Source organism: Heterodontus francisci, chromosome 3, assembly GCF_036365525.1.
Source record: "Heterodontus francisci isolate sHetFra1 chromosome 3, sHetFra1.hap1, whole genome shotgun sequence".
In the NCBI taxonomy this organism is placed as follows: Eukaryota; Metazoa; Chordata; class Chondrichthyes; order Heterodontiformes; family Heterodontidae; genus Heterodontus; species Heterodontus francisci.
Genome location: NC_090373.1, coordinates 194,424,560 through 194,449,935, shown reverse-complemented (window position 1 = coordinate 194,449,935; position 25,376 = coordinate 194,424,560). Strand labels below are relative to the sequence as shown.

The following is a 25,376-nucleotide window of genomic DNA, read 5'->3' as shown; positions in this document are numbered from 1 at the left end:
TCCCTTGGATCCTGTAAGCTTTTAATTTTCTGACCTGTCAAATGCCTTGCGAAAATCCATGCAGACTGCTACAAATGTGCTATCCTCATTGCCCCTCCTTCTTGCCTCCTCAAAAATTCTATCAAGTTAGATGATTTATCCTGTTCCTGAGAACTTTTTTGAATAATTTGCCTACCATCAAGGTTAGGCTGACTGGCCTGTAATTACTCGGTCTATCCCTTCCTCATTTTTAAACAACGGTACAAAGTTAGCAATCCTCCAGTCCTCCAGTACCATGCCTGTAGCCAGAGAGGGCTGGAAAATGGTGGTCAGCTTCTGCTATTTTCTCCCTGGCTTCTTTTAACAACCTGGGATAAATTTCATCCAGGCCGAGAGATTTATCTATTTTCTAAGATGCTAAATCCCTTAATATTTCCTCTCTCACTATGTTTATTCCATCCCATATTTCACACTTCTCCTCCTTAACTACAATGTATGCATTGAAACCTCTTTTGCGAAGACAGATGTAGAGTATTCCTCAAGAACCATGCCCATGTCTTCCACCTCCATACGCAAGTTACCTTTCTGTCTCTCATAGGCCTCTGCTCATAGGCCTCTGCTTAGTTATCCTCTGCTCTTTATGTACTTATAAAACATCTTTGGGTTTTCCCTGATTTTACTTGCCAATATTTTTTTCAGGACCTCTCTTTGCTTTCCTAATTTCCTTTTTAATTTCACCTCTGTACTTACTATACTCCACTAGGCTTTATGACATAAGATTCCCTTTTTTGCCTTATCCTACTGTGTATGTTCTTTGACATCCAGAAGGATCTGAATTTGGGAGTCCCACCCTTTTTCTTTGTCGAAAACATATTTATTCTGAACCCTTTCTATCCTCCTTGAATGCGTCCCATTGTTCTGACACTGATTTACCTTCAAGTTTCCAGTCCACTTTTACAAAATCACATCTCAGCTTAAAATATTAAAAACCTGAAACAGCCTTGACCCGCCCACTTCCAGCTTTAATGGAGGCGGGATGAAATACAGACAACCAACTGCTCTCAGGAGGCAGGTCCATCACTGAAAGGAGGCTGCTTACTTCCATTTTTACAGGTTTTCCATTTTTGACTCATATCGGCCAGGCTTCCTGGGCCTCGAGAAATCCATCAGGTCAAAGAAGGTCTGAAGGGCTGGATCCATCATGTAAGTGCTTTTCCAGCACTGCTTCTGGGAGAAGGAAGAGGGTTTCCTCCCAGCCATAACAAGCTAACTTGTAAACACCAGCCCCAAACTCCACGATTTTATGCCGACAACACCCTTCATACTGGCCCAGTGAATATCAGGACCAGAAACTCACCTGCTGCTGCAGCAAATTAGTCTCTAACTATTTTAACTGCTAGACCTCATTTAAATCCCACCAGATGGCATTCCACCCATTCGGGTGGGAAGCACTGGGAAATTGCTTGGCCTGGAAGCCACCCATTGGGACTAGGTAAATGGCAGGATCGGCTGCCAGGGTTGCCTGGTAGGGTCTCACAATTGAGAAGGGAATAGTGCACTTGTGAGTCTGCAACAGAGGGAGGTCAAAGTGTTTCTTTCTTCAAGAGCTGCTGCTCTTCCTGGAGTCACAAGGAAAGTCAACCAACAGAGATCTCCTGTGGGAACTCCTGTGCCCCACCCCTCCTATTCCACCATCATCTCATGCTGGGAAAGCCACAGTGACTTTCCCACTCAGCCGACCGAGTTAAAACTAAAAGGATAAAAACTAAAGCAGATTTTAAATTATGTCATATAATTAAAATCAGTACTTGATTATTAATCAGAACTAGGGGATAAAGTTAAAACATTAAATAATAGGAGTTAGGAATGCTAAAGAAGTCTGAATTTTTCAGTAAATTAAAATATGAGGTTTTTAGATAGAGTCATATGGCACAGAAGGAAACCATCTGGCCCATCGAGTCCATGCCAGCATCCACGGAGAAATCCAATCAGTTCCACTCCCCCATTTGATCTCTGTAGCCCTGCAAGTTTATTTCCTTCAAGGGCCCATCCCATTTCCTTTTGAAATCATTGATTGTTTCCGCTTCTGCCATCCTCATGGGCAGCAAATGCCAGGTCATTACCACTCGCTGCATAAAAATGTTCTTCCTCGCATTCCCCCTGCATCTCTTGCCCCAAACCTTCAATTTGCGTCCCCTTGTCCTCGTGCCATTAGTTAATGGGAACAGTTCTTTCTTGTCTAACTTATCTAAGCCTGTCATAATCTTGTACACCACTATCAAATCTCCTTTGCTCCAGGGAGAATCCCAACTTTTTCATCCTAATTAAATTGTAACTAAAATCCTCCATCCCTGGAATCATTCTGGTAAATCTCCTCTACACCCTCTCAAGGACTCTCACATCCTTCCTAAAGTGTGGTGACCAGAACTGGACACAATACTCCAGTTGGGGCCAAGCCAGAACTTTATAAAGGTTCAGTGTAACTTCCCTGCTTTTGTACTCAATGTGTCTATTTATGAAGCCCACGATCCCATATGCTTTGCTAACCACACTGTCAATATGTCCTGCTACCTTCAAAGATCGATGCACATGCACTCCCAGGTCCCTCTGTTCCTGCGCACTCTTCACAACTGTGCCATTAAGTCTATATTGCCCCTCCTCCCCCGCAGCCCTTCTGCAAAAATGCATCACCTCACACTTTTCAGTAATAAATTCCGCCTGCCATTCTGCGAGCCTATCTATGTTCTGTTGCAGGCATTAAAGGTGACAGGACAGATTGAGAGAGCAGTTAATAAAGCATACAGTATGCTGGGCTTTATTAAGAGGGGCATAGAGTACAAGATCAAGGAAGTTATATTGAACTTGTATAAGACACTAGTTCGTCCTTAGCTGAGTCCAATTCTGGGCGCCGTACTTGAGGAAAGACATGAGGGCATTGGAGAAAGTACAGAAGAGATTCACGAGAATGGTTCCAGGGATGAGGAATTTCAGTTATGAAGACAGATTGGAGAAGTTAGGACTTTTCTCCTTGGAGAAGAGAAGGCTGAGAGGTGATTTGATAGAGGTATTCAAAATCATGAGGGGTCTGGATAGAGTAGATAGAGGGAAACTGTTCCCACTCATGAAAGGATCGAGAACGAGAGGGCACAGATTTAAGTTGTTTGGTAAGAGAAACAAAGGTGACATGAGGAAAAACTTTTTCACGTAACGAGTGGTTAAGGTCTGGAATGTGCTGCCTGAGAGTGTGGTGAAGGCAGGTTCAATTGAAGCATTCAAAAGGGAATTAGACAGTTATATGAAAAGGAAGAATGTGCAGGGTTATGGGGAGAAGGCAGGGGAATGAGACTGAGGGAATTGCTCTTTCAGAGAGTCAGTGCAGACACAATGGGCCGAATGGCCTCCTTCTGCACTGTAACAATTCCGTGATTCTGTGAATTCTGTGAATGGCCTCCAAGTTTGGTATCATCAACAAATTTTGAAATTCTACTCTATATTCCAAGATCTAAATTATTTATACATAGCAAAAAAAGCATTGGTCCTAGCACTGACCCTTGGGGAATACCACTGCCTACTATCCTGCAGTCTGAAAAAATAACCATTTACTACGATTTTCTGTTTTCTGTTCATAAGCCAATTATTTTTATCCAATTGGATACTGACCCTCCTATTCCATGAGCCTCAATTTTGTCAACCAGCCTTTTATGTGGTATTTTATCAAACGCTTTCTTAAAATCCATATAGACAACATCCACTGCATCCCCTTCATTAACCTTCTCTGTTACTTTATCAAAAAATTCAATTAGATTAGTCAAGCATGATCTGCCTTTTACAAATCCATGCTGGCTATCCTTAATTAGCTCAAACCTTTCCAAGTGCCTGTTGATTTTTCCCTGAGTATTGTTTCTAAAACCTTTCCCACCACTGATGTTAAACTAAGTTGTAGTTGCTAAGACTGTCCTTACACCCTTTTGTGAATAAAAGCGTTACATTTGTCACTCTCAAATCATCTCGCACCTCCCCCATACCTAGGGAAGATTGGAACATTATGGCAAGCCCTTCTGCTATCTCCACAGCCACTTACTTTAGCAAGCTGGGATGCAAGCCATCCGGACCAGATGACTTACCACCTTAAGTTAGCCAGCCTTTCCAGTACCTCCTCCCTCTCAATATTTTCCCTATCCATTGCCTCTACTTTCTCCGCTTCTACCAATATTTTGTCAGATTCCTCTTCGTTAATAAACACCAACACAAAGTACTCACTAAGTATAATAGCCTTGCCCTGTACTTCTAAACATATGTTTGTCCTCTTTGTCCCTAATAGACTCCATTTCACCTCATACTATCTGCTTACTATTTACATGCAGGTAGCGGATGTTTGGGTTTCTTTTTATGTTAACTGCCATTCTATTCAACCTTTTTAAAGGTCTGGTTAGGCTCCAACTGGAATATTGCATCTAGTTCTGTTTCCCACACTTTAGGAAGGATGTGAGGGTCCTTGAAAGGGTGCAGAGGAGATTTACCAGAATGGTTCTAGGGATGGAGGATTTTAGCTACAAAGTTAGATTGGAAAAGCTGGAGTTGTTCTCCTTGGAACAAAGGACATTTATTAGAGATGTACAAGATTATGACAGACTTAGATAAGTTAGACAAGGAAAAACTATTCCTATTAACTGATGGTACAAGGACTGGAGGATACAGATTGAAATTTTAGTGCTGCCATGGACTAGGCTCACTCCAGAGGAACCATCAGTATTCAGAACTGAATACTGGGTGGCGAGTGAGCTGCACTCAAAGGACTCCTGCACTACCTGCCTGGGGCCTTTCTTGACTGTCTGACGGCCACCCATTCCCTCTCTACCTGCATACCATTGAGCTGCGGGGTGACCACATCTATAAATGTGCCATGCACGAAACTCTCAGCACTGGGACTGGTTCTGGGGAGATGGGGCCTGTACAGGCTGGACGAGTTGCACCTGGACAGAGCTGGGATCACTGGCCTTGCAGGGCGATTTGCTCGTACTATGGGGAAGTGTTTAAACTAACTTGGCAGAGGTGTGGGAACCAGGAGGTAATATTAGAGAGGAAAACAAGGTACGCAGAGAATTAGGAGAGACAGATAGCACTAGATTAGGAAATAATAAGGTATTAGGTGGGGTTAGAGTAAGAGGGAATGTAATAAGGTCTAAATTAGGTCACTGTGCATGTATATGAATTCATGGAATTTGGTAAATAAGATTAAGAACATAGGAGCAGGAATAGGCCATTCAGCCCATTGAGTGCTCCACCATTCAATATGATGAAATATGAGATGAGAGCAGCCATGATCGTATTGAATGGCGGAGCAGGCTCGAGGGGCTGAATTGCCTAGTCCTGCTCCTAGTTCTTATGTTCTTATGATCATGGCTGATCATCCACTTCAATGCCTTTTTCCCACACGACCCCCGTATCCCTTTATGTCATTGGTATTTAGAAATCTGTCAATCTCTGCTTTAAACATACTCAATGACTGAGCTTCCACAGCCCTCTGGGGTCAAGAATTCCAAAGATTCACAACCCTCTGAGTAAATATATTTCTCCTCATCTCTGTCTTAAATGGCTTCCCCCTTATTATGAAATTGTGTCCCCTGGTTCTAGACTCCCCAACCAGGGGAAACATCTTACCTGCATCTACCCTGTAAGTATTTTGTCGGTTTCAATGAACAAAGAACAAAGAAAATTACAGCACAGGAACAGGCCCTTCGGCCCTCCAAGCCTACGCCGATCCAGATCCTCTATCTAAACCTGTCGCCTATTTTCTAAGGGTCTGTATCTCTTTACTTCCTGCCCATTCATGTATCTGTCTAGATACATCTTAAAAGACGCTATCGTGCCCGCGTCTACCACCTCCGCTGGCAACGCGTTCCAGGCACCCACCACCCTCTGCGTAAAGAACTTTCCACGCATATCCCCCCTAAACTTTTCCCCTTTCACTTTGAACTCGTGTCCCCTAGTAATTGAATCCCCCACTCTGGGAAAAAGCTTCTTGCTATCCACCCTGTCTATACCTCTCATGATTTTGTACACCTCAATCAGGTCCCCCCTCAACCTCCGTCTTTCTAATGAAAATAATCCTAATCTACTCAACCTCTCTTCATAGCTAGCGCCCTCCATACCAGGCAACTTCCTGGTGAACCTCCTCTGCACCCTCTCCAAAGCATCCACATCCTTTTGGTAATGTGGCGACCAGAACTGCACGCAGTATTCCAAATGTGGCCGAACCAAAGTCCTATACAACTGTAACATGGCCTGCCAACTCTTGTACTCAATACCCCGTCCGATGAAAGAAAGCATGCCATATGCCTTCTTGACCACTCTATTGACCTGCGTTGCCACCTTCAGGGAACAATGGACCTGAACACCCAAATCTCTCTGGACATCAATTTTCCCCAGGATTTTTCCATTTACTGTATAGTTCACTCTTGAATTGGATCTTCCAAAATGCATCACCTCGCATTTGCCCTGATTGAACTCCATCTGCCATTTCACTGCCCAACTCTCCAATCTATCTATATTCTGTTGTATTCTCTGACAGTCCCCTTCACTATCTGCTACTCCACCAATCTTAGTGTCGTCTGCAAACTTGCTAATCAGACCACCTATACTTTCCTCCAAATCATTTATGTATATCACAAACAACAGTGGTCCCAGCACGGATCCCTGTGGAACACCACTGGTTACACGTCTCCATTTTGAGAAACTCCCTTCCACTGCTACTCTCTGTCTCCTGTTGCCCAGCCAGTTCTTTATCCATCTAGCTAGTACACCTTGGACCCCATGCGCCTTCACTTCTATCAGCCTACCATGGGGAACCTTATCGAACGCCTTACTGAAGTCCATATGAGATCATCTCTCATTCTTTGAAACTCTGGAGAGTTGGAGTTAGAAACTCTACAGAATGCAGGGCCAGTTTCCCAATCTCTCTTCATAGGACAGTGCCGCCATCCCAGGGACAAGTCTGGTGAACCCTCCTAGCATTCCCTCTATGGCAATAATATCCTCCCTGAGGTAAGGGGACTAAAACTGCACACAGTACTCCAGGTGTGATCTAACCAAAGTTCTATACAATTGAAGCAAGACTTCACCACTACTGTACTCGAATCCTCTTGCAATAAAGGCGAAAATATTATTAGGCTTCCTAAAATAAAAGCAAAATACTGCGGATGCTGGAAATCTGAAATAAAAACAAGAAATGCTGGAACCACTCAGCAGGTCTGGCAGCATCTGTGGAAAGAGAAGCAGAGTTAACGTTTCGGGTCAGTGACCCTTCTTCGGAACTCAGTTAACTCTGCTTCTCTTTCCACAGATGCTGCCAGACCTGCTGAGTGGTTCCAGCATTTCTTGTTTTTATTTTATATTATTATTATTAGGCTTCCTAATTGCTTGCTGCACCTGCATGTTAGCTTTCAGTGACTTATTGACGAGGACACCCAGGTCCCTTTGTACATCTACACTTTCTAATATCTTACCATTTAAGAAATACTCTGCACATCTATTCCTCCCACCAAAATGGATAACCTCACAGTTTTCCACATTATATTCCATCTGCCACATTCTCGCCCACTCAATAAGTCTGTCCAAATCCCCTTAAAGCTGCTTTGTATCTTCCTCATAACACACATCCCCACATTTTCTGTCATCCGCGAACTTGGAAATATTACATTTGGTCCCCACATCCAAATCATCGATATGTATTGTGAACAGCTGGGGCCCAAGTACTGATTCTTGCGGTACCCCACTAGTCAGAGCCTGCCAATGCGAGAATGACCCATTTATTCCTACGCTCTGCTTTCTGCCTGTTAACCAATCCTTAATCTATACCAGTATATTACCTTCTATCCCACGTGCTAACCAACCTCCTGTGGGGGACTTTATGTAAAGCTTTCTGAAAATCCAAGTCTACTACATTCACCAACTCCCCTCTATCAATTCTGTTTGTAACATCCTTAAAAAATCCAACAGATTGAGCTGCAGGCACAGTCAGCCATGTGGAAATATGATGCCCTTGGCTCAAAAAAGGGCAGGACTGGGTACTAAATATTTCTGGATACAAGGTGTTCAAGAAAGATAAAAAGGACAGAAAGTAGAAGTGTTAACTGTATTGATTAAGGAGAACATTACAGTGCTGGAGAGAGAGGATCAAGGACAGAATCTATTTGGTTCGAACTAAGAAACACAAAGGTAGAGGCCTGCTCCCCTTTACGAACGCGACTGAACCCGACGACATGTGTCGGGTCAGGTCGGGGTCGGACCCATCTTCAGGGTCCGGCTCTCGGGCTCGGGTCGGGTTGGGCCGAGTCCAGGTCGGGCCGGGTCGGGTCAGGCCAGACACACAGGGTAAGTGCTCTTCTGGTAGGTATTAAAAATAAAAAACTTACCAGAGCTGGGAGTCCAGGACGAAACTGAGTCTGCGCAGTGAGCGAATGACGTCACTATGACGTCATCACGCATGCACTGCAACTTCTTGCAAGTTCGGTGTCAGGAAGGTAAGTAAAGGGATGTTCGGGTCGGGCTCGGGTCGGGACAGGCTCGGGGCAAAATTGGAGGGACTCGGGCCGGGTCGGGCTCGGGTCCGCTGTGGATCGGTCGGGTTCAGGTCGGGTTCTTTTTCCCGGCCTAAAGCAGGCCTCTACACAGAGGTACCATTACATTGTTGGATGTACTCTATCGTCCATCAACTCGTGGGAAAGATATCGAGCAACAAATATGCACGAAATTACAGAGCAGTGCAAGAATTATCGAGTAGTTATAATGGGGACTATAATTATCCTAATATAGACTGGAATAGTAATAGTGTAAAGGGCAGAGAGAGAGGCAAGTTTCTAGAGTATGTTCAGGAGAATTTTCTACATCACTATGTTTCCAGTCCAATAAGGAAGGAGGCATTGTGAGATCTGGTTCAAGGGAATGAGGTGGATCAAGCAAATCAAGTGTCAGTTGGGGAACACTTAGAAGGCAGTGATCATAGCATCATATACTGTAGGTTAATTATGGAAAAGGACATGGAGCAATCCTGAGTAAAGAAAATTAAAAATTAAAAATTGGGAGGGCCAACTTCAATGGAGTGAGAACAGATCTGGCCCAGGTAAATAGGAATCAAAGATTGGCAGGCAAAACTGTAACTGAACAATGGCTGCCTTTAAAAAGGAGGCTGTTCAGGTACAGTCAAGCTACATTCCCACAAGGGGGAAAGGTAGAGCAAACAGATCACAGCTCCCTGCATGATAAAAGAGATAGAAAGATGAAGCAGAAAAAGGATGCATATGACAGATGTCAGGTGGATAATACAATTGAGAACCAGGCTAAATAAAGAAGGTTCAGAAGCAAAGTGAGAAAAGAAATAAGTGAAGCAAAAAAATAATATGAGAAGAGCAGCAAACATAAAAGGGAATCAAAAAGTCTTCTACAGTCATAAAAATAGTAAAAGGGTAGTACAATGAGGAGTGGGACTGATTAGGGACCTAAAAGGGGATTTACGCATGGAGGCATGAGGCATCGCTGAGATACTACATGAGTACTTTGATCCTGTCTTTAGCAAGGAAGAAGATGCTACCCAAGTCATGGTGAAAAATAAGACAGTTGAGAGACTAGATGGGCTAAAAATTGATAAGTAGGAGGTATTAGAGAGGTTTACTGTACTTAAAGTTGATAAGCCTCCAGGACCAGATGAGATACAGCAAAGGATACTGAGGAAAGTAAGGGTGGAAATTGCAGAGTTACAGGTCATAATCTTCCAATCCTCCTGAGATAGAGGGGTGATGCCAGAGGACTGGAGAATTGCAAATGTTACATCCTTGTTCAAAAAAGAGTGTATGCACAAGCCCAGCAACTACAAGCCTGTCAGTTTAACCTCGGTGATGGGAAAACTTTTAGAAACAAAAATTCAGAACAAAATTAATATTTGTTCAGGGCAAATCATGTTCAACTAACTTGCTTGAATTTTTTGATGAGGTAACAGAGAGGGTTGACAAGAGTAATGCGGTTGATGTGGTGTACATGGTCTTCCAAAGGCGTTTGATAAAGTGTCACATAACAGGCTTGTCAGCAAAGTTAGAACCCAAGGAATAAAAGGGACAGTGGCAGCATGGATACAAAAGTGGCTAAGTGACAGGAAACAAAGGGTATCTATGAACAGTTCTTTCTCGGACTAGAGGAAGGTATATAGTGGGGTTCCCCAAGGGTTGGTGTTAGGACCACTGCTTTTCTTGATATATATTAATGACTTAGGTGTAAAGGACACAATTTCAAAATCTGTGGTTGACACAAAACTCGTAAGTATTGAGACCTGTGAGGAGGCTAATCATAATTGTCAAAAAGACATAGACAGGCTAGTGGAATGGGTGGACAAGTGGCAGTTGCAATTTAATGCATAAAAGTGTGAAGTAATTCATTTTAGTCAGAAGAATGAGGAGTGGCAATATTAATTGAAGGGTACAATTCTAAAGGAAGTGCAGGAGCAGAAGGACCTGGGGGTATATGTGCACAAATCATTGAAGGTGGCAGGGCAGGTTGAGAAAGCGGCTATTAAAGCCATATGGGATCCTGGGTTTTATAAATAGAGGCATAGAACATAGAACATTACAGCGCAGTACAGGCCCTTCGGCCCTCGATGTTGCGCCGACCTGTGAAACCATCTGACCTACACTATTCCATTTTCATCCATATGTCTATCCAATGACCACTTAAATGCCCTTAAAGTTGGCGAGTCTACTACTGTTGCAGGCAGGGCGTTCCACGCCCCGACTACTCTCTGAGTAAAGAAACTACCTCTAACGTCTGTCCTATATCTATCACCCCTCAACTTAAAGCTATGTCCCCTCGTGTTTGCCATCACCATCCGAGGAAAAAGACTCTCACTATCGACCCTATCTAACCCACTGATTATCTTATATGTCTCTATTAAGTCACCTGTCCTCCTCCTTCTCTCTAACGAAAACAACCTCAAGTCCCTCAGCCTTTCCTCGTAAGACCTTCCCTCCATACCAGGCAACATCCTAGTAAATCTCCTCTGCACCCTTTCCAAAGCTTCCACATCCTTCCTATAATGCGGTGACCAGAACTGCACGCAATACTCCAGGTGCGGCCGCACCAGAGTTTTGTACAGCTGCAGCATGACCTCGTGGCTCCGAAACTCGATCCCCCTACTAATAAAAGCTAACACACCATATGCCTTCTTAACAGCCCTATTAACGTGGGTGGCAACTTTCAGGGATTTATGCACCTGGACACCAAGATCTCTCTGCTCATCTACACTACCAAGAATCTTCCCATTAGCCCAGTACTCTGCATTCCTGTTACTCCTTCCAAAGTGAATCACCTCGCACTTTTCCGCATTAAACTCCATTTGCCATCTCTCAGCCCAGCTCTGCAGCCTATCTATGTCCCTCTGTACCCTACAACATCCTTCGGCACTATCCACAACTCCACCGACCTTAGTGTCATCCGCAAATTTACTAACCCACCCTTCTACACCCTCTTCCAGGTCATTTATAAAAATGACAAACAGCAGTGGCCCCAAAACAGATCCTTGCGGTACACCACTAGTAACTAAACTCCAGGATGAACATTTGCCATCAACCACCACCCTCTGTCTTCTTTCAGCTAGCCAATTTCTGATCCAAAGCTCTAAATCACCTTCAACCCCATACTTCCGTATTTTCTGCAATAGCCTACCATGGGGAACCTTATCAAACGCCTTACTGAAATCCATATACACCACATCCACTGCTTTATCCTCATCCACCTGTTTGGTCACCTTCTCGAAAAACTCAATAAGGTTTGTGAGGCACGACCTACCCTTCACAAAACCGTGCTGACTATCGCTAATGAACCTATTCTTTTCAAGATGATTATAAATCCTGTCTCTTATAACCCTTTCCAACATTTTACCCACAACCAAAGTAAGGCTCACAGGTCTATAATTACCAGGGCTGTCTCTACTCCCCTTCTTGAACAAGGGGACAACATTTGCTATCCTCCAGTCTTCCGGTACTATTCCTGTCGACAATGACGACATAAAGATCAAGGACAAAGGCTCTGCAATCTCCTCCCTAGCTTCCCAGAGAATCCTAGGATAAATCCCATCTGGCCCAGGGGACTCATCTATTTTCACACTTTCCAAAATTGATAACACCTCCTCCTTGTGAACCTCAATCCCATCTAGCCTAGTAGCCTGAATCTCAGTATTCTCCTCGACAACATTTTCTTTCTCTACTGTAAATACTGACGCAAAATATTCATTTAACACTTCCCCTACCTCCTCTGATTCCACACACAACTTCCCACTACTATCCTTGATTGGCCCTAATCTAACTCTAGTCATTCTTTTATTCCTGATATACCTATAGAAAGCCTTAGGGTTTTCCCTGATCCTATCCGCCAATGACTTCTCGTGTCCTCTCCTTGCTCTTCTTATCTCTCCCTTTAGATCCTTCCTGGCTAGCTTGTAACTCTCAAGTGCCCTAACTGAGCCTTCACGTCTCATCCTAACATAAGCCTTCTTCTTCCTCTTGACAAGCGCTTCAACTTCTTTAGTAAACCACGGCTCCCTCGCTCGACAACTTCCTCCCTGTCTCACAGATACATACTTATCAAGGACACGCAGTAGCTGCTCCTTGAATAAGCTCCACATTTCGATTGTTCCCATCCCCTGCAGTTTCCTTCCCCATCCTACGCATCCTAAATCTTGCCTAATCGCATCATAATTTCCTTTCCCCCAGCTATAATTTTTGCCCTGCGGTATATACCTGTCCCTGCCCATCGCTAAGGGAAACCTAACCGAATTGTGATCACTATCACCAAAGTGCTCACCTACATCTAAATCTAACACCTGGCCGGGTTCATTACCCAGTACCAAATCCAATGTGGCATCGCCCCTGGTTGGCCTGTCTACATACTGTGTCAGAAAACCCTCCTGCACACACTGGACAAAAACTGACCCATCTAAAGTACTCGAACTATAGTATTTCCAGTCGATATTTGGAAAGTTAAAGTCCCCCATAACAACTACCCTGTTACTCTCGCTCCTGTCGAGAACCATCTTCGCTATCCTTTCCTCTACATCTCTGGAACTATTCGGAGGTCTATAGAAAACTCCCAACAGGGTGACCTCTCCTCTCCTATTTCTAACCTCGGCCCATACTACCTCAGTAGACGAGTCCTCAAACGTCTTTTCTGCCGCCGTAATACTCTCCTTGATTAACAATGCCACACCACCCCCCTCTTTTACCATCTTCTCTGTTCTTACTGAAACATCTAAATCCCGGAACCTGCAACATCCATTCCTGTCCCTGCTCTACCAATGTCTCCGAAATGGCCACAACATCGAGATCCCAGGTACCAACCCATGCTGCAAGCTCACCCACCTTATTCCGGATGCTCCTGGATAGGTTAAAAGAACAAAGAAGTTATGAAAAACTTGTAAAAAACACTCGTTTGGCCTCAACTGGAGTATTGTGTCCTGATCTGGGCACCATACTTTAGGAAGGATATTAAGGCATTCGAGAGGGTGCAGCAAATATTTGCAAGAATAGTTCAGGGATGAGGAACTTCAGTTATGTGGATGGATTGGAGAAGCTGGGACTGTTCTCCTTGGAGAAGAGAAGATGAAGAGGAGATTTGATATAGGTATTCAAAATCATGAGGGGTCTGGACAGAGTAGATAAGGAGAAACAGTTCCCATTGGTGGAAGGGTCGAGAATCAGAGGACACCGATTTAAGGTGATTGGGAAAAGAAGCAACAGTGACGTGAGAAAAAACATTTTTACGCAGCGAGTGATTAGTTTCGGGAATGCACTGCCTGAGAGTGTGGTGGAGGCAGATTCAACTGAGGTCTTCAAAAGAGAATTGGATAATTATCTGAAGAGAAAAAATATGCAAGACTATGAGGAAAAGGCAGGGGAGTAGGACTCGGTGAGTTGCTCTTGCAGAGAGCTGGCTCAGACACAATGGGCCGAATGGCCTCCTTCTGTGCTATAACCATTCTATGATTTTATGAAAAGTGTCCCAGAGACGTCATGGGAAGCCGGCATAGATGTGTATTAATGGACCAAGCAGTCCTAGCCGCTTGTTGAATAAAGCAGGTTATAATGGGGAACAGTCAGCTCCTGGCAGCTCCAGGGTGGATAAGTAACCTTAGAAATCCTTATGGCCCAACCATCTAACATCCACAGGGTGGGTAGAGCTAAAACCGCCCCTTCCTCTTGTCCTTGTTTTCATATATTCAGATAGTCAGAGTAGAAATGAAAGAATAGTCAGGATGAATGCGTGGCTTGAGAGATGGTGCAGGAGGGAGGGGTTCAGATTTTTGGGACATTGGGACCGGTTCTGGGGGAGGTGGGACTATTACAAATTGGACGGTCTACACCTGGCCCGGACTGGAACCAATGTCCTTGGGGGTGCTTTTGCAAACGCTGTTGGGGAGGGTTTAAACTAATGTGGCAGGGGGATGGGAACCAAAAGAGGTCAGTAGAGAGTAAGGATGGAGTAACTAAAGCCTGTAAGGAACTAGATAATGAAGTCAGCGTGACTAAGGGAAAGAGTAGGCAGGGAGCAGATGATGAAAGCAAAGGGACTGGTGGTCTGAGGTGTATTTGTTTTAATGCAAGAAGTGTAGTAGGTAAGTCAGATGAACTTAGGGCTTGGATTAGTACCTGGGAGTATGATGTTATTGCTATTACTGAGACTTGGCTATACAGTAAATGGAAAAGTCCTGGGGAAAATTGATGTCCAGAGAGATTTGGGTGTTCAGGTCCACTGTTCCCTGAAGGTGGCAACGCAGGTAAATAGAGTGGTCAAGAAGGCATACGGCATGCTTTCCTTCATCGGACGGGGCATTGAGTACAAGAGTTGGCAGGTCATGTTACAGTTGTATAGGACTTTGGTTCGGCCACATTTGGAATACTGCGTACAGTTCTGGTCGCCACATTATCAAAAGGATGTGGATGCTTTGGAGAGGGTGCAGAGGAGGTTCACCAGGATGTTGCCTGGTATGGAGGGCGCTAGCTATGAAGAGAGGTTGAGCAGATTAGGATTATTTTCATTAGAAAGACGGAGGTTGAGGGGGGACCTGATTGAGGTGTACAAAATCATGAGAGGTATAGACAGGGTGGATAGCAAGAGGCTTTTTCCCAGAGTGGGGGTTTCAATTACTACAGGACACGAGTTCAAAGTGAAAGGGGAAAAGTTTAGGGGGGATATGCGTGGAAAGTTCTTTACGCAGAGGGTGGTGGGCACCTGGAACGCATTGCCAGCGGAGGTGGTAGATGCGGGCACGATGGAGTCTTTTAAGATGTATCTAGACAGATACATGAATGGGCAGGAAGAAAAGAGATACAGAACCTTAGAAAATAGGCGACATGTTTAGAGAGAGGATCTGGATCGGCGCAGGCTTGGAGGGCCGAAGGGTCTGTTCCTGTGCTGTAATTATCTTTGTTCTTTGTTCTTTGGTTAAGGGAAGGGCATGATTGGCAACTAAATATCCCAGGATACCGATGCTTCAGGCAGGATAGAGAGGGAGGTAAAAGGGGTGGAGGAGTTGCATTACTGATCAAAGAGGATATCACAGCTATGCTGAAGGAAGGCACTATGGAGGACTCGAGCTGTGAGGCAATATGGGCAGAACTCAGAAATAGGAAGGGTGCGGTAACAATGTTGGGGCTGTACTACAGGCCTCCCAACAGCGAGCGTGAGATAGAGGTACAAATATGTAAACAGATTATGGAAAGCTGTGGGAGCAACAGGGTGGTGGTGATAGGAGATTTTAATTTTCCCAACATTGACTGGGATTCACTTAGTGTTAGAGGTCTAGATGGAGCAGAATTTGTAAGGAGCATCCAGGAGGGTTTTCTAGAGCAGTATGTAAATAGTCCAACTCGGGAAGGGGCCATACTGGACCTGGTGTTGGGGAATGAGCCCGGCCAGGTGGTTGAAGTTTCAGTAGGGGACTACTTTGGGAATAGTGATCACAATTCCGTAAGTTTTAGAATACTCATGGACAAAGACGAGAGTGGTCCGAAAGGAAGAGTGCTAAATTGGGGGAAGGCCAACTATACCAAAATTCGGCAGGAGCTGGGGAATGTAGATTGGGAGCAGCTGTTTGAAGGTAAATCCACATTTGATATGTGGGAGGCTTTTAAAGAGAGGTTGATTAGCGTGCAGGAGAAACATGTTCCTGTGAAAATGAGGGGTAGAAATGGCAAGATTAGGGAACCATGGATGACAGGTGAAATTGTGAAACTAGCTAAGAGGAAAAAGGAAGCATACATAAGGTCTAGGCGGCTGCAGAAAGACGAAGCTTTGAAAGAATATCGGGATTGTAGGCACAATCTGAAACAAGGAATTAAGAGGGCTAAAAGGGGTCATGAAATATCTTTAGCAAACAGGGTTAAGGAAAATCCCAAAGCCTTTTATTCATATATAAGGAGCAAGAGAGTAACTAGAGAAAGGATTGGCCCACTCAAGGACAAAGGAGGAAAGTTATGCGTGGAGTCAGAGAAAATGGGTGAGATTCCAAACGAGTACTTTGCATCGGTATTCACCGAGGAGAGGGACATGACGGATGTTGAGGTTAGGGACAGATGTTTGATTACTCTAGGTCAAGTCGGCATAAGGAGGGAGAAAGTGTTGGGTATTCTAAAAGGCATTAAGGTGGACAAGTCCCCAGGTCCGGATGGAATCTATCCCAGGTTTCTGTGGGAAGCGAGAGAGGAAATAGTTGGGGCCTTAACAGATATTTTTGCAACATCCTTAAACACGGGTGAGGTCCCGGAGGACTGGAGAATTGCTAATGTTGTCCCCTTGTTTAAGAAGGATAGCAGGGATAATCCAGGTAATTATAGACCGGTGAGCCTGACGTCAGTGGTAGGGAAGCTGCTGGAGAAAATACTGAGGGATAGGATCTATTCCCATCTGGAAGAAAATGGGCTTATCAGTGATAGGCAACATGGTTTTGTGCAGGGAAGGTCATGTCTTACCAACTTAATAGAATTCTTTGAGGAAGTGACAAAGTTGATTGATGAGGGAAGGGCTGTAGATGTCATATACATGGACTTCAGTAAGGCGTTTGATAAGGTTCCCCATGGTAGGCTGATGGAGAAAGTGAAGGCGCATGGGGTCCAAGGTGTACTAGCTAGATGGATAAAGAACTGGCTGGGCAACAGGAGACAGAGAGTAGCAGTGGAAGGGAGTTTCTCAAAATGGAGACGTGTGACCAGTGGTGTTCCACAGGGATCCGTGCTGGGACCACTGTTGTTTGCGATATACATAAATGATTTGGAGGAAAGTATAGGTGGTCTGATTAGCAAGTTTGCAGACGACACTAAGATTGGTGGAGTCGCAGATAGTGAAGGGGACTGTCAGAGAATACAGCAGAATATAGATATATTGGAGAGTTGGGCAGAAAAATGGCAGATGGAGTTCAATCAGGGCAAATGCGAGGTGATGCATTTTGGAAGATCCAATTCAAGAGTGAACTACACAGTAAATGGAAAAGTCCTGGGGAAAATTGATGTACAGAGAGATTTGGGTGTTCAGGTCCATTGTTCCCTGAAGGTGGCAACGCAGGTCAATAGAGTGGTCAAGAAGGCATACGGCATGCTTTCCTTCATCGGACGGGGTATTGAGTACAAGAGTTGGCAGGTCATGTTACAGTTGTATAGGACTTTGGTTCGGCCACATTTGGAATACTGCGTGCAGTTCTGGTCGCCACATTACCAAAAGGATGTGGATGCTTTGGAGAGGGTGCAGAGGAGATTCACCAGGATGTTGCCTGGTATGGAGGGCGCTAGCTATGAAGAGAGGTTGAGTAGATTAGGATTATTTTCATTAGAAAGACGGAGGTTGAGGGGGGACCTGATTGAGGTGTACAAAATCATGAGAGGTATAGACAGGGTGGACAGCAAGAAGCTTTTTCCCAGAGTGGGGGATTCAATTACAAGGGGACACGAGTTCAAAGTGAAAGGGGAAAAGTTTAGGGGGGATATGCGTGGAAATTTCTTTACGCACAGGGTGGTGGGTGCATGGAACGCTTTGCCAGCGGAGGTGGTAGACGCGGGCACGATAGCGTCTTTTAAGATGTATCTAGACAGATACATGAATGGGCAGGAAGTAAAGAGATACAGACCCTTAGAAAATAGGCGACAGGTTTAGATAGAGGATTTGGATCGGCGTAGGCTTGGAGGGCCGAAGGGCCTGTTCCTGTGCTGTAATTTTCTTTGTTCTTTGTTCTTCTTTGTTATATGGGATTGCATTGCCTCCTGCAGCCCTGAATCCCACCCCTTGCCTTGTGGTCTTCTCACTCTGACCTTCAACACATCCCCATCTCCCAACAGTCCAGAATCGGTTCCAGGCTTTTCAGTCTTTGGCATTTCCCTGTCTAAACCTTTGTCTTGCTTCTCTCCTCCTCATCTGTAAAAAAAAACCCTTGTCACCTCCTGCAAAGGACTCTGCATTCTAATCCTTTGACTAGTGCTCAGTCACCCAGAAGAAGTGATTTTAGATCGCGTATTACATTAAAGACTCTGAACAAATGCAAGTTGTTGCTTCTGCCACTTACCTGTCATCCCACTCTTCTTCAATTTCAATTTCACTTTCTGTAAAAATAAACACAAATTACAGTAACAAAAGCTTTTCTCCAATTTGTGCAGGCAATTCCACTAAATACACAGCCACTGAACAAATAACCTATTCATCTTTTGTTAAGCTAGCTGCTTCCCATATATCAGCACATGGCTACCAGAGTAATCTAAATGACCTTCTGGGCTCAATAATCAGTTCCACCTCCTCACTGTCATTGCATGACAACAGCATCTCACCACTCCACCCACACGGACACATTGACACATTCACACTCACACTAATACACACATACACTCACACCCAAACACATTGACTCACACCAACACCCCTCACCTCGCCACACACATTCACATTCACACAAACACGAACACATACACACACTCATATCCACTCAGTTCTGCCAGGGCTACTCAGAGCAGACCTTGCAGCTTTGGTCCAAACATGGACAAAAGAGCTGAATTACAGAGGTGAGGTGAGAGTAACTGCCCTTAACATCAAGGTAAAATTTGACCGTGTATAGCATCAAGGATCCCAACCCAAATTGGAGTCAATGGGAAGCAGGGGAAAACTCTCCCACTGGTTGGTATCATACCTAAGATCAAAGGAAGATGGTTGTGGTTGTTGGAGGTCAATCATCACAGACCCAAAACATCACTGCAGGAGTTCCTCAGGGCAGTGTCCTCGGCCCAACCATCTTCAGCTGCTTCATCAATGACCTTCCCTCCATCATAAGGTCGGAGGTGGGGATGTTCGCTGATGATCAGACAATGTTCAGCGCCATTCGCGAGTCCTCAGATACTGAAGCAGCCCGTGACCATATGCAGCAAGACCTGGACAATATCCAGGCTTCGACTGATAAGTGGGAAGTAACATTCACGCCACACAAGTGCCAGGCAATGACCATCTCAAATAAGAGAGAATCTAACCATCTCACCTTGACATTCAATGACATTACGATCACTGAATCCCCCACTATCAACATCCCTTTCTCTCACTTGTCACCTCTAATGAGTTGGCACTGCCCTGATGGCACCCTGGATTGGCTGCCCTGCAGTGCTGGCACCTTTGCCCCCTATCCTGACAGTGATTCCCATGTCCTCCTTCCTCCACCCGCCACAGCAAGCGACACTGCCTCACCCGATGGCTTCTCAGTGCAGCCTCCACTGAGCTCCCGCTTCCTTGTTGCCTCCTTTAACCAGGCGGCACTCTGAAGCTCCGTGGTTCCTGTGTGCCATTAGTCAGATCAGACCCAGTGAACAAAATTGCTGTCTATTGGGCTGTTAAATACCTTAACTGCCTTCCCCTGCCACGTGGCTATGAAAAGTCCACCCTCCATGTTGGCCAGCAACAGTAAAATGCAGAAGGGACATAGAGAGATACAGCACTGAAACAGGCCCTTCGGCCCACCGAGTCAGTGCCAACCATCAATTTATACTAACCCTACATTAATTCCATTTCCCTCTCACATCCACACCTTCCCTCAATTCTCCTATCTGCACTAGTTTACAATGGCCAATTTACCTGTTAACCTACAAGTCTTCGACATGTGGGAGGAAACTGGAGCACCCAGAGGAAACCCACACGGTCACAGGGAAAACTTGCAAACTCCGCACGAGCAGTACCCAGAACCGAACCCGGGTTGCTGGAGCTGTGAGGCTGCAGTGCTAACCGCTAGGCCACTGTGCTGCCCTTATTTAATGCACCACCCCCCCCTGTTCCTGTGTCCAATGGTCCTTAAAATTCCTGGCATACACTCACACCCACACACATAGACGAACACACACAACACCCAAACACTAACACACATACTCCTTAATACAAACCCAACACACACCCAGACCCACACTAACACACACACACACACACGCACGCACGCACACTAACACAAACACACAACCAAACCCGCTCCAATACATACCCTCAGCAACACACACACACACTAACACATTCACACAGACATGAACACAAATAACACACCTATATCAACTCACACACACCGGAGACAGAGCGAGACAAAGAGAGGAGCAGGGGAAAAATCGAAAACTGACATCAGAGTGACGTCCCAATCGACAGTGAGAGCAGGAAAACAGGGAGCCGCCGGGGTGCGTATACAGGCAAGCTTTTAGTTTAATTTAAATCAAACATAGCATAACGGAGTGGCTGCAGGACATTCTGAAGGGGGAGGGTGAACAGTCAGAGATCGTGGTTCACATTGGTACCAACGACATAGGCAGAAAGAGGGATGAGGTCCTGCAACAAGAATTTTGGGAGCTGGGAAGCAGATTAAAAAGCAGGACCTCAAAGGTTGTAATCTCTGGACTACTCCTGGTGCCACGTGCCAGTGAGTATAGGAATAGGAGGATAGAGCAGATGAATGCTTGGCTGAAGAGATGGTGCAGGAAGGAGGGCTTTAGTTTCCTGGATCACTGGGTCTATTTCTGGCTAAGATGGGACCTGTACAAGTCGGACGGGCTGCACCTGAACCGGAACGGGACCAACATCCTTGCAGGGAGCTTTGCTAGTGCTGTTGGGGAGAGGTTTAAACTAATTTGGCAGGGAGATGGGATACAGAGTGGAGTTACAGTAAGGGGTGATGCACAGCCAAATACAGAAGAGAAACTAAGTCAGTCTGGAAAGCAGAGCAAATATAGACCTGTTAAGGCACAAGCGAATAATGCAAGGTTGGATTGCATCTATTTTAATGCAAGGAGTCTGAGAAGTAAGGCAGATGATTTGAGGGCGTTGATTATCACATGGAAATATGATATTATTGCTATCACAGAGACATGGTTGAGTCAAGAACAGGACTGGCAGCTCAATATTCCAGGGTATAGAATCTTCAGGTGTGACGGTGGCGGGGTGGGTGGGGGGTGTAAAAAAGGAGGTGGCAATGTACTATTGGTCAAGGAGTAAGGAGGGATGATATCTTAAAAGGTTCCTCACTGCCACCCTAAGAAGAATCACCCTTGCTGGTGCTGAGCCTGCAGCCAAACATCCATTCCAATGCTGGCGTTTGTTTTGCCGATGAGTTTAAGAGAGAACACAGACCTGAGACTTAACTGCACAAATTCGACTGTTGCGCGCCACGGTGAAACAATTGTGAACCGGGTGGAACGGGAATAGCACTCGCCATTCAATTAATCTGGCAGGTCGGGCTGAATTAATACTAAGCGCAAGGTAACGAGTATTCACGTAAACACAAAGCTGCAATCTGCCACCGTGCGGGGGAAACCCCAAATACCGCAAACATGCCACCGACTTAATTTCTCAAAAATATCCCGCCGTCAGGAATCCAAAAAAACACCTCCCGCCTAAGTAAATCACCCAGCACTCCAACAAATCCACTCTCGTAATGTCCATAAAATTCTGCCCCCCCATATTAGTTTTACTCTGAATACACAACAAAGTCAGTCATCCATTTGACAAACCAGGCAACAGGGAGTCAGTCATCCAATTAACATAACAGGCAAGAGGGAGAGTTCTGCCCATTTTATACATCAGGCAACAGGGAGTCAGCGGTCCATTTTATAAACCAGATAACAGGGAATTGGCCGCCCATTTTATACACCAGGTAGCAGGGAGGCAGTCGTCAATTTTATAAACCAGGTAACAGTCCATTTTTTAGAGCAGGCATTAAGGAATCGGCCGTACATTTTACACCCGCCCAGTTTTCTTTTCCATAGACTTAAAATGTTGTTTCCTCGTGGGCAAGGAAGAGAAGAATTGCTCCTCCCAGTCCAATAGGGAAACCTTGTCCTCTCCATCACCCCCTATCCTCCAAGAATAAGGACCTTCTCACCCCCCACCAACCAACATTGAAACTGACTGACGGGAACATGCGGCCAAATTAAGTTCCACTTCGACCTTAGGAAGCTTAGGCTTCCCAATGAGTTCAGATGGGAAACATGGGGAGCAGCATGGAGGCAGTTAACATCTCACAGGCCTCACGCTTTGGGGGGCCGGGGAGCAGACGGATCATCTCGACACCCGATTCCCCACAGGAGTTAAAATCTAACCTAATGTTGTACTGGACTACTCAGTCCCTAGTGTTAATTTACCTCAAGCAGGCAGGCAGAGACAGACATAATACAGTCACCATGAAATATATCTGACTGCAACCTGGTAATTGCGGTTAATTACTGAAAAGCATTTTAACTTATTCTATGAACTAATAAATCAATCACTGTGTGGCTACAGCACACACTCCGCTGCCTGTCAAACTTCAGTCTAAACTATGAGTCACCTTATTCTCAAAAGGATTGATCAGATTTAGCAGAAAGGTCAGCTGAGTTACCTGTAGTATCCGGGAGTGTACAAATCATTTGTCTCGAATCTGCAGAAATCTGTGACTGCTCTAAGGTCGCACCATTTTTATCAGACCTGCACGCTCTATTAAAGGCGCGACATTTAGACTTTGTGCTGTCTCGATGAGGGATTTCATGTTGAGAGGGAATGTTGAGGATTAGATTTACAATGAACATTGGTGCAATTTTCTTCCCCTGTCTCTGTTCTTTGATGTCTTTGAGTACCTGCAGAATATATATGAACCACACATCACAATTTCAATCATTTAGCGAGTTAGTGCCACGTAGCATGATGCCGCACATACTTGCAATCATGTTGAAATGGAAAATAATCAGAAATCAAAACTGGTTTGACCTGTATCCTTGCAGTTGGTGTCATTGGTAAGGCCAGCATTTGTTGCCCATCCCTAATTGTCCTTGAACTGAGTAGCTTGCTAGGCCATTTCAGAGGGCAGTTAAGAGTCAACCACATTGCTGTGGGTCTGGGGTCACATGTAGGCCAGACCAGGTAAGGACAGCAGATTTCCTTCCCTAAAGGGCATTAGTGAATCAGATGGGATTTTATGACAATCGATGATAGTTTCATGGCACTATTATTGAGACTAGCTTTCAGTTCCAGATTTTTAATTAGTTGAATTTAAATTCCACCAGCATTCGTGGTTGGATCTGAGCCCATGTCCCCAGGGCAATAGCCTAAGCCTCTGGATTACCAGTCCAGTGACATTACCACTACACGACCATCTCCCCATGGGGAGCAAGAACTTACACATTGGGAGATAGCAATTATCAAAGATATGAAAGTAAAAGAGTATTTTATCATCTGTGCTACTCCCTGAGTACATGAAGTAAAATGTGCTGCTCTGCTCTAGTCAGAACCTGCCACCTCCCCAAACAATTAACACGACAACCAAACAATTGCATCCACACTGAGAAGACAGGCCGTGCAATCGAAGCACCACACTGTTAGGCAGATCTGTCTCCCCTCATGCAGCCTTACCTGGTCTACATCCATTCCAGTATTGTTGGTGGGTTCCTCAGACTGCCTTCCAGTGGTGGCTGAGTTCTGGAATGTGCTAAAGCCTTCAATAATAGCCTCTGAATCACCCCGCATGATATGTAGGTGTTTGTCCAGGTATGTCCTTATGTGGAGCGGGAGCATGCTGAAAGGAGAACGGTGGCCATGTTTTAAAAAAACAGGCATTTGGCACAGGAATATCAGGAACAAGATTTCAAGTATCAGGCCAGTGACAAGGTTTTTATTGTAAAATAAAAACAACATTTTCCAAGACTAGGGCTGAATTTTAATGTGGTGGAGTGTGTGGTTTCGGGAGCAATTGGAGGTTAAAACCAGGGACGACATGACAGGGAAATTGGCCAGTAAGTACTGACACCTTACAGCTGCTTTCGTGCCTGCTTATGCGAAAGGCTTTGTTCACAGTAGTTGTGCAGAGAGGTTACTTTTAACAACTTTGCAGGTTTGGATCTGATCTGCATGTTAGAGGCTAGATTTAGTGAGCCGGCCAGATGTTCTGGCAGCGGTCCCAGAAATGGCCACCATTCCTGTTTTTCCCTTTAATGGCCACCCCAAGTGATCATGCAGAGGGCGGCCATTTTGCATAACGGAGGCACAGGGCCCGGGCAATCATACGGTGGTGGGGGGGGGGTGGGGGTGGTGCGGTGGGAGGTGAGACACTGAATACAGTATCAGGTGATTTCAGAGCCGATGAGGACGCCATACTTAAAGCCCTGCCAGCCTTACTTGCATTGTTTCCTTGCATTCATTTGCTGCTAGCTGCTCAAAACTGTGACCATTTTGCATTGACTTTGGACTCCCCAAACTCCCCAAAATGGACCCTGCAGGATGGCAGAGCCAAGACACAGGGTGGCCCCGGGGTTTAGAGATGTCTCCCTTCATATTTGCCTCCAGGCTGCAAGAGAAAGGCGGGAGGTCCTCTTCCCCAGTGATGGAGGTAGCCGAGGAGGTCAGGAGCCATGGGTTCATAAAGTCATTTAAGGCACAGAAGGAGGCCATTTGGCCCATCGAGTCCAAGCTGGTCCTCCACGGAGCAATCCAGTCAGTCTCGCTCCCTCACTTGTTCCCCATAGCCCCACAAGTTTATTTCCTTCAAGTGCCCATCCAATTTCCTCTTGAAATCAGTGATTAACCCTGCTTCCACCACCCTTGTGGGCAGTGAGTTCCAGGTCATTACATAATGTATACTGCATAAAAAAGTTCTTCCTCATATTCTGCCTGCATCTCTGCCCAAAACCTTCAATCCGTGTCCCCTGGTGTTTGTACCTTTAATTAATGGGTACAATTTTTCCTTGCCTAACCTATCTAAGCCTGTAATAATCTTGTACATTTCTATTAAATCTCCTTTGTTCCAAGGAGAACAACCCCAGCTTTTGCAACCTGCCTTGTAACTAAAATCTCCCATCCCTGGAACCATTCTGGTAAATCTCTTCTGCACCCTCTCAACG

The 25,376-nt window shown here is 45.2% G+C and overlaps 1 protein-coding gene across 1 annotated transcript in view; it reads right to left on the bottom strand.

Annotated features, from left to right (window-relative positions):
* Positions 1-25,376, bottom strand: part of LOC137367175 (dynein axonemal heavy chain 6-like) — a 1,370,791-nt gene that overhangs the window by 899,012 nt on the left and 446,403 nt on the right. Inside the window, exons 13-15 of the mRNA XM_068028611.1 lie at positions 23,893-24,055; positions 22,886-23,120; positions 18,569-18,605 (exon numbers count right to left, since the gene is read on the bottom strand). Coding sequence (XP_067884712.1) covers positions 18,569-18,605; positions 22,886-23,120; positions 23,893-24,055 — 435 coding nt within the window. The remainder of the gene's footprint in view (positions 1-18,568; positions 18,606-22,885; positions 23,121-23,892; positions 24,056-25,376) is intronic.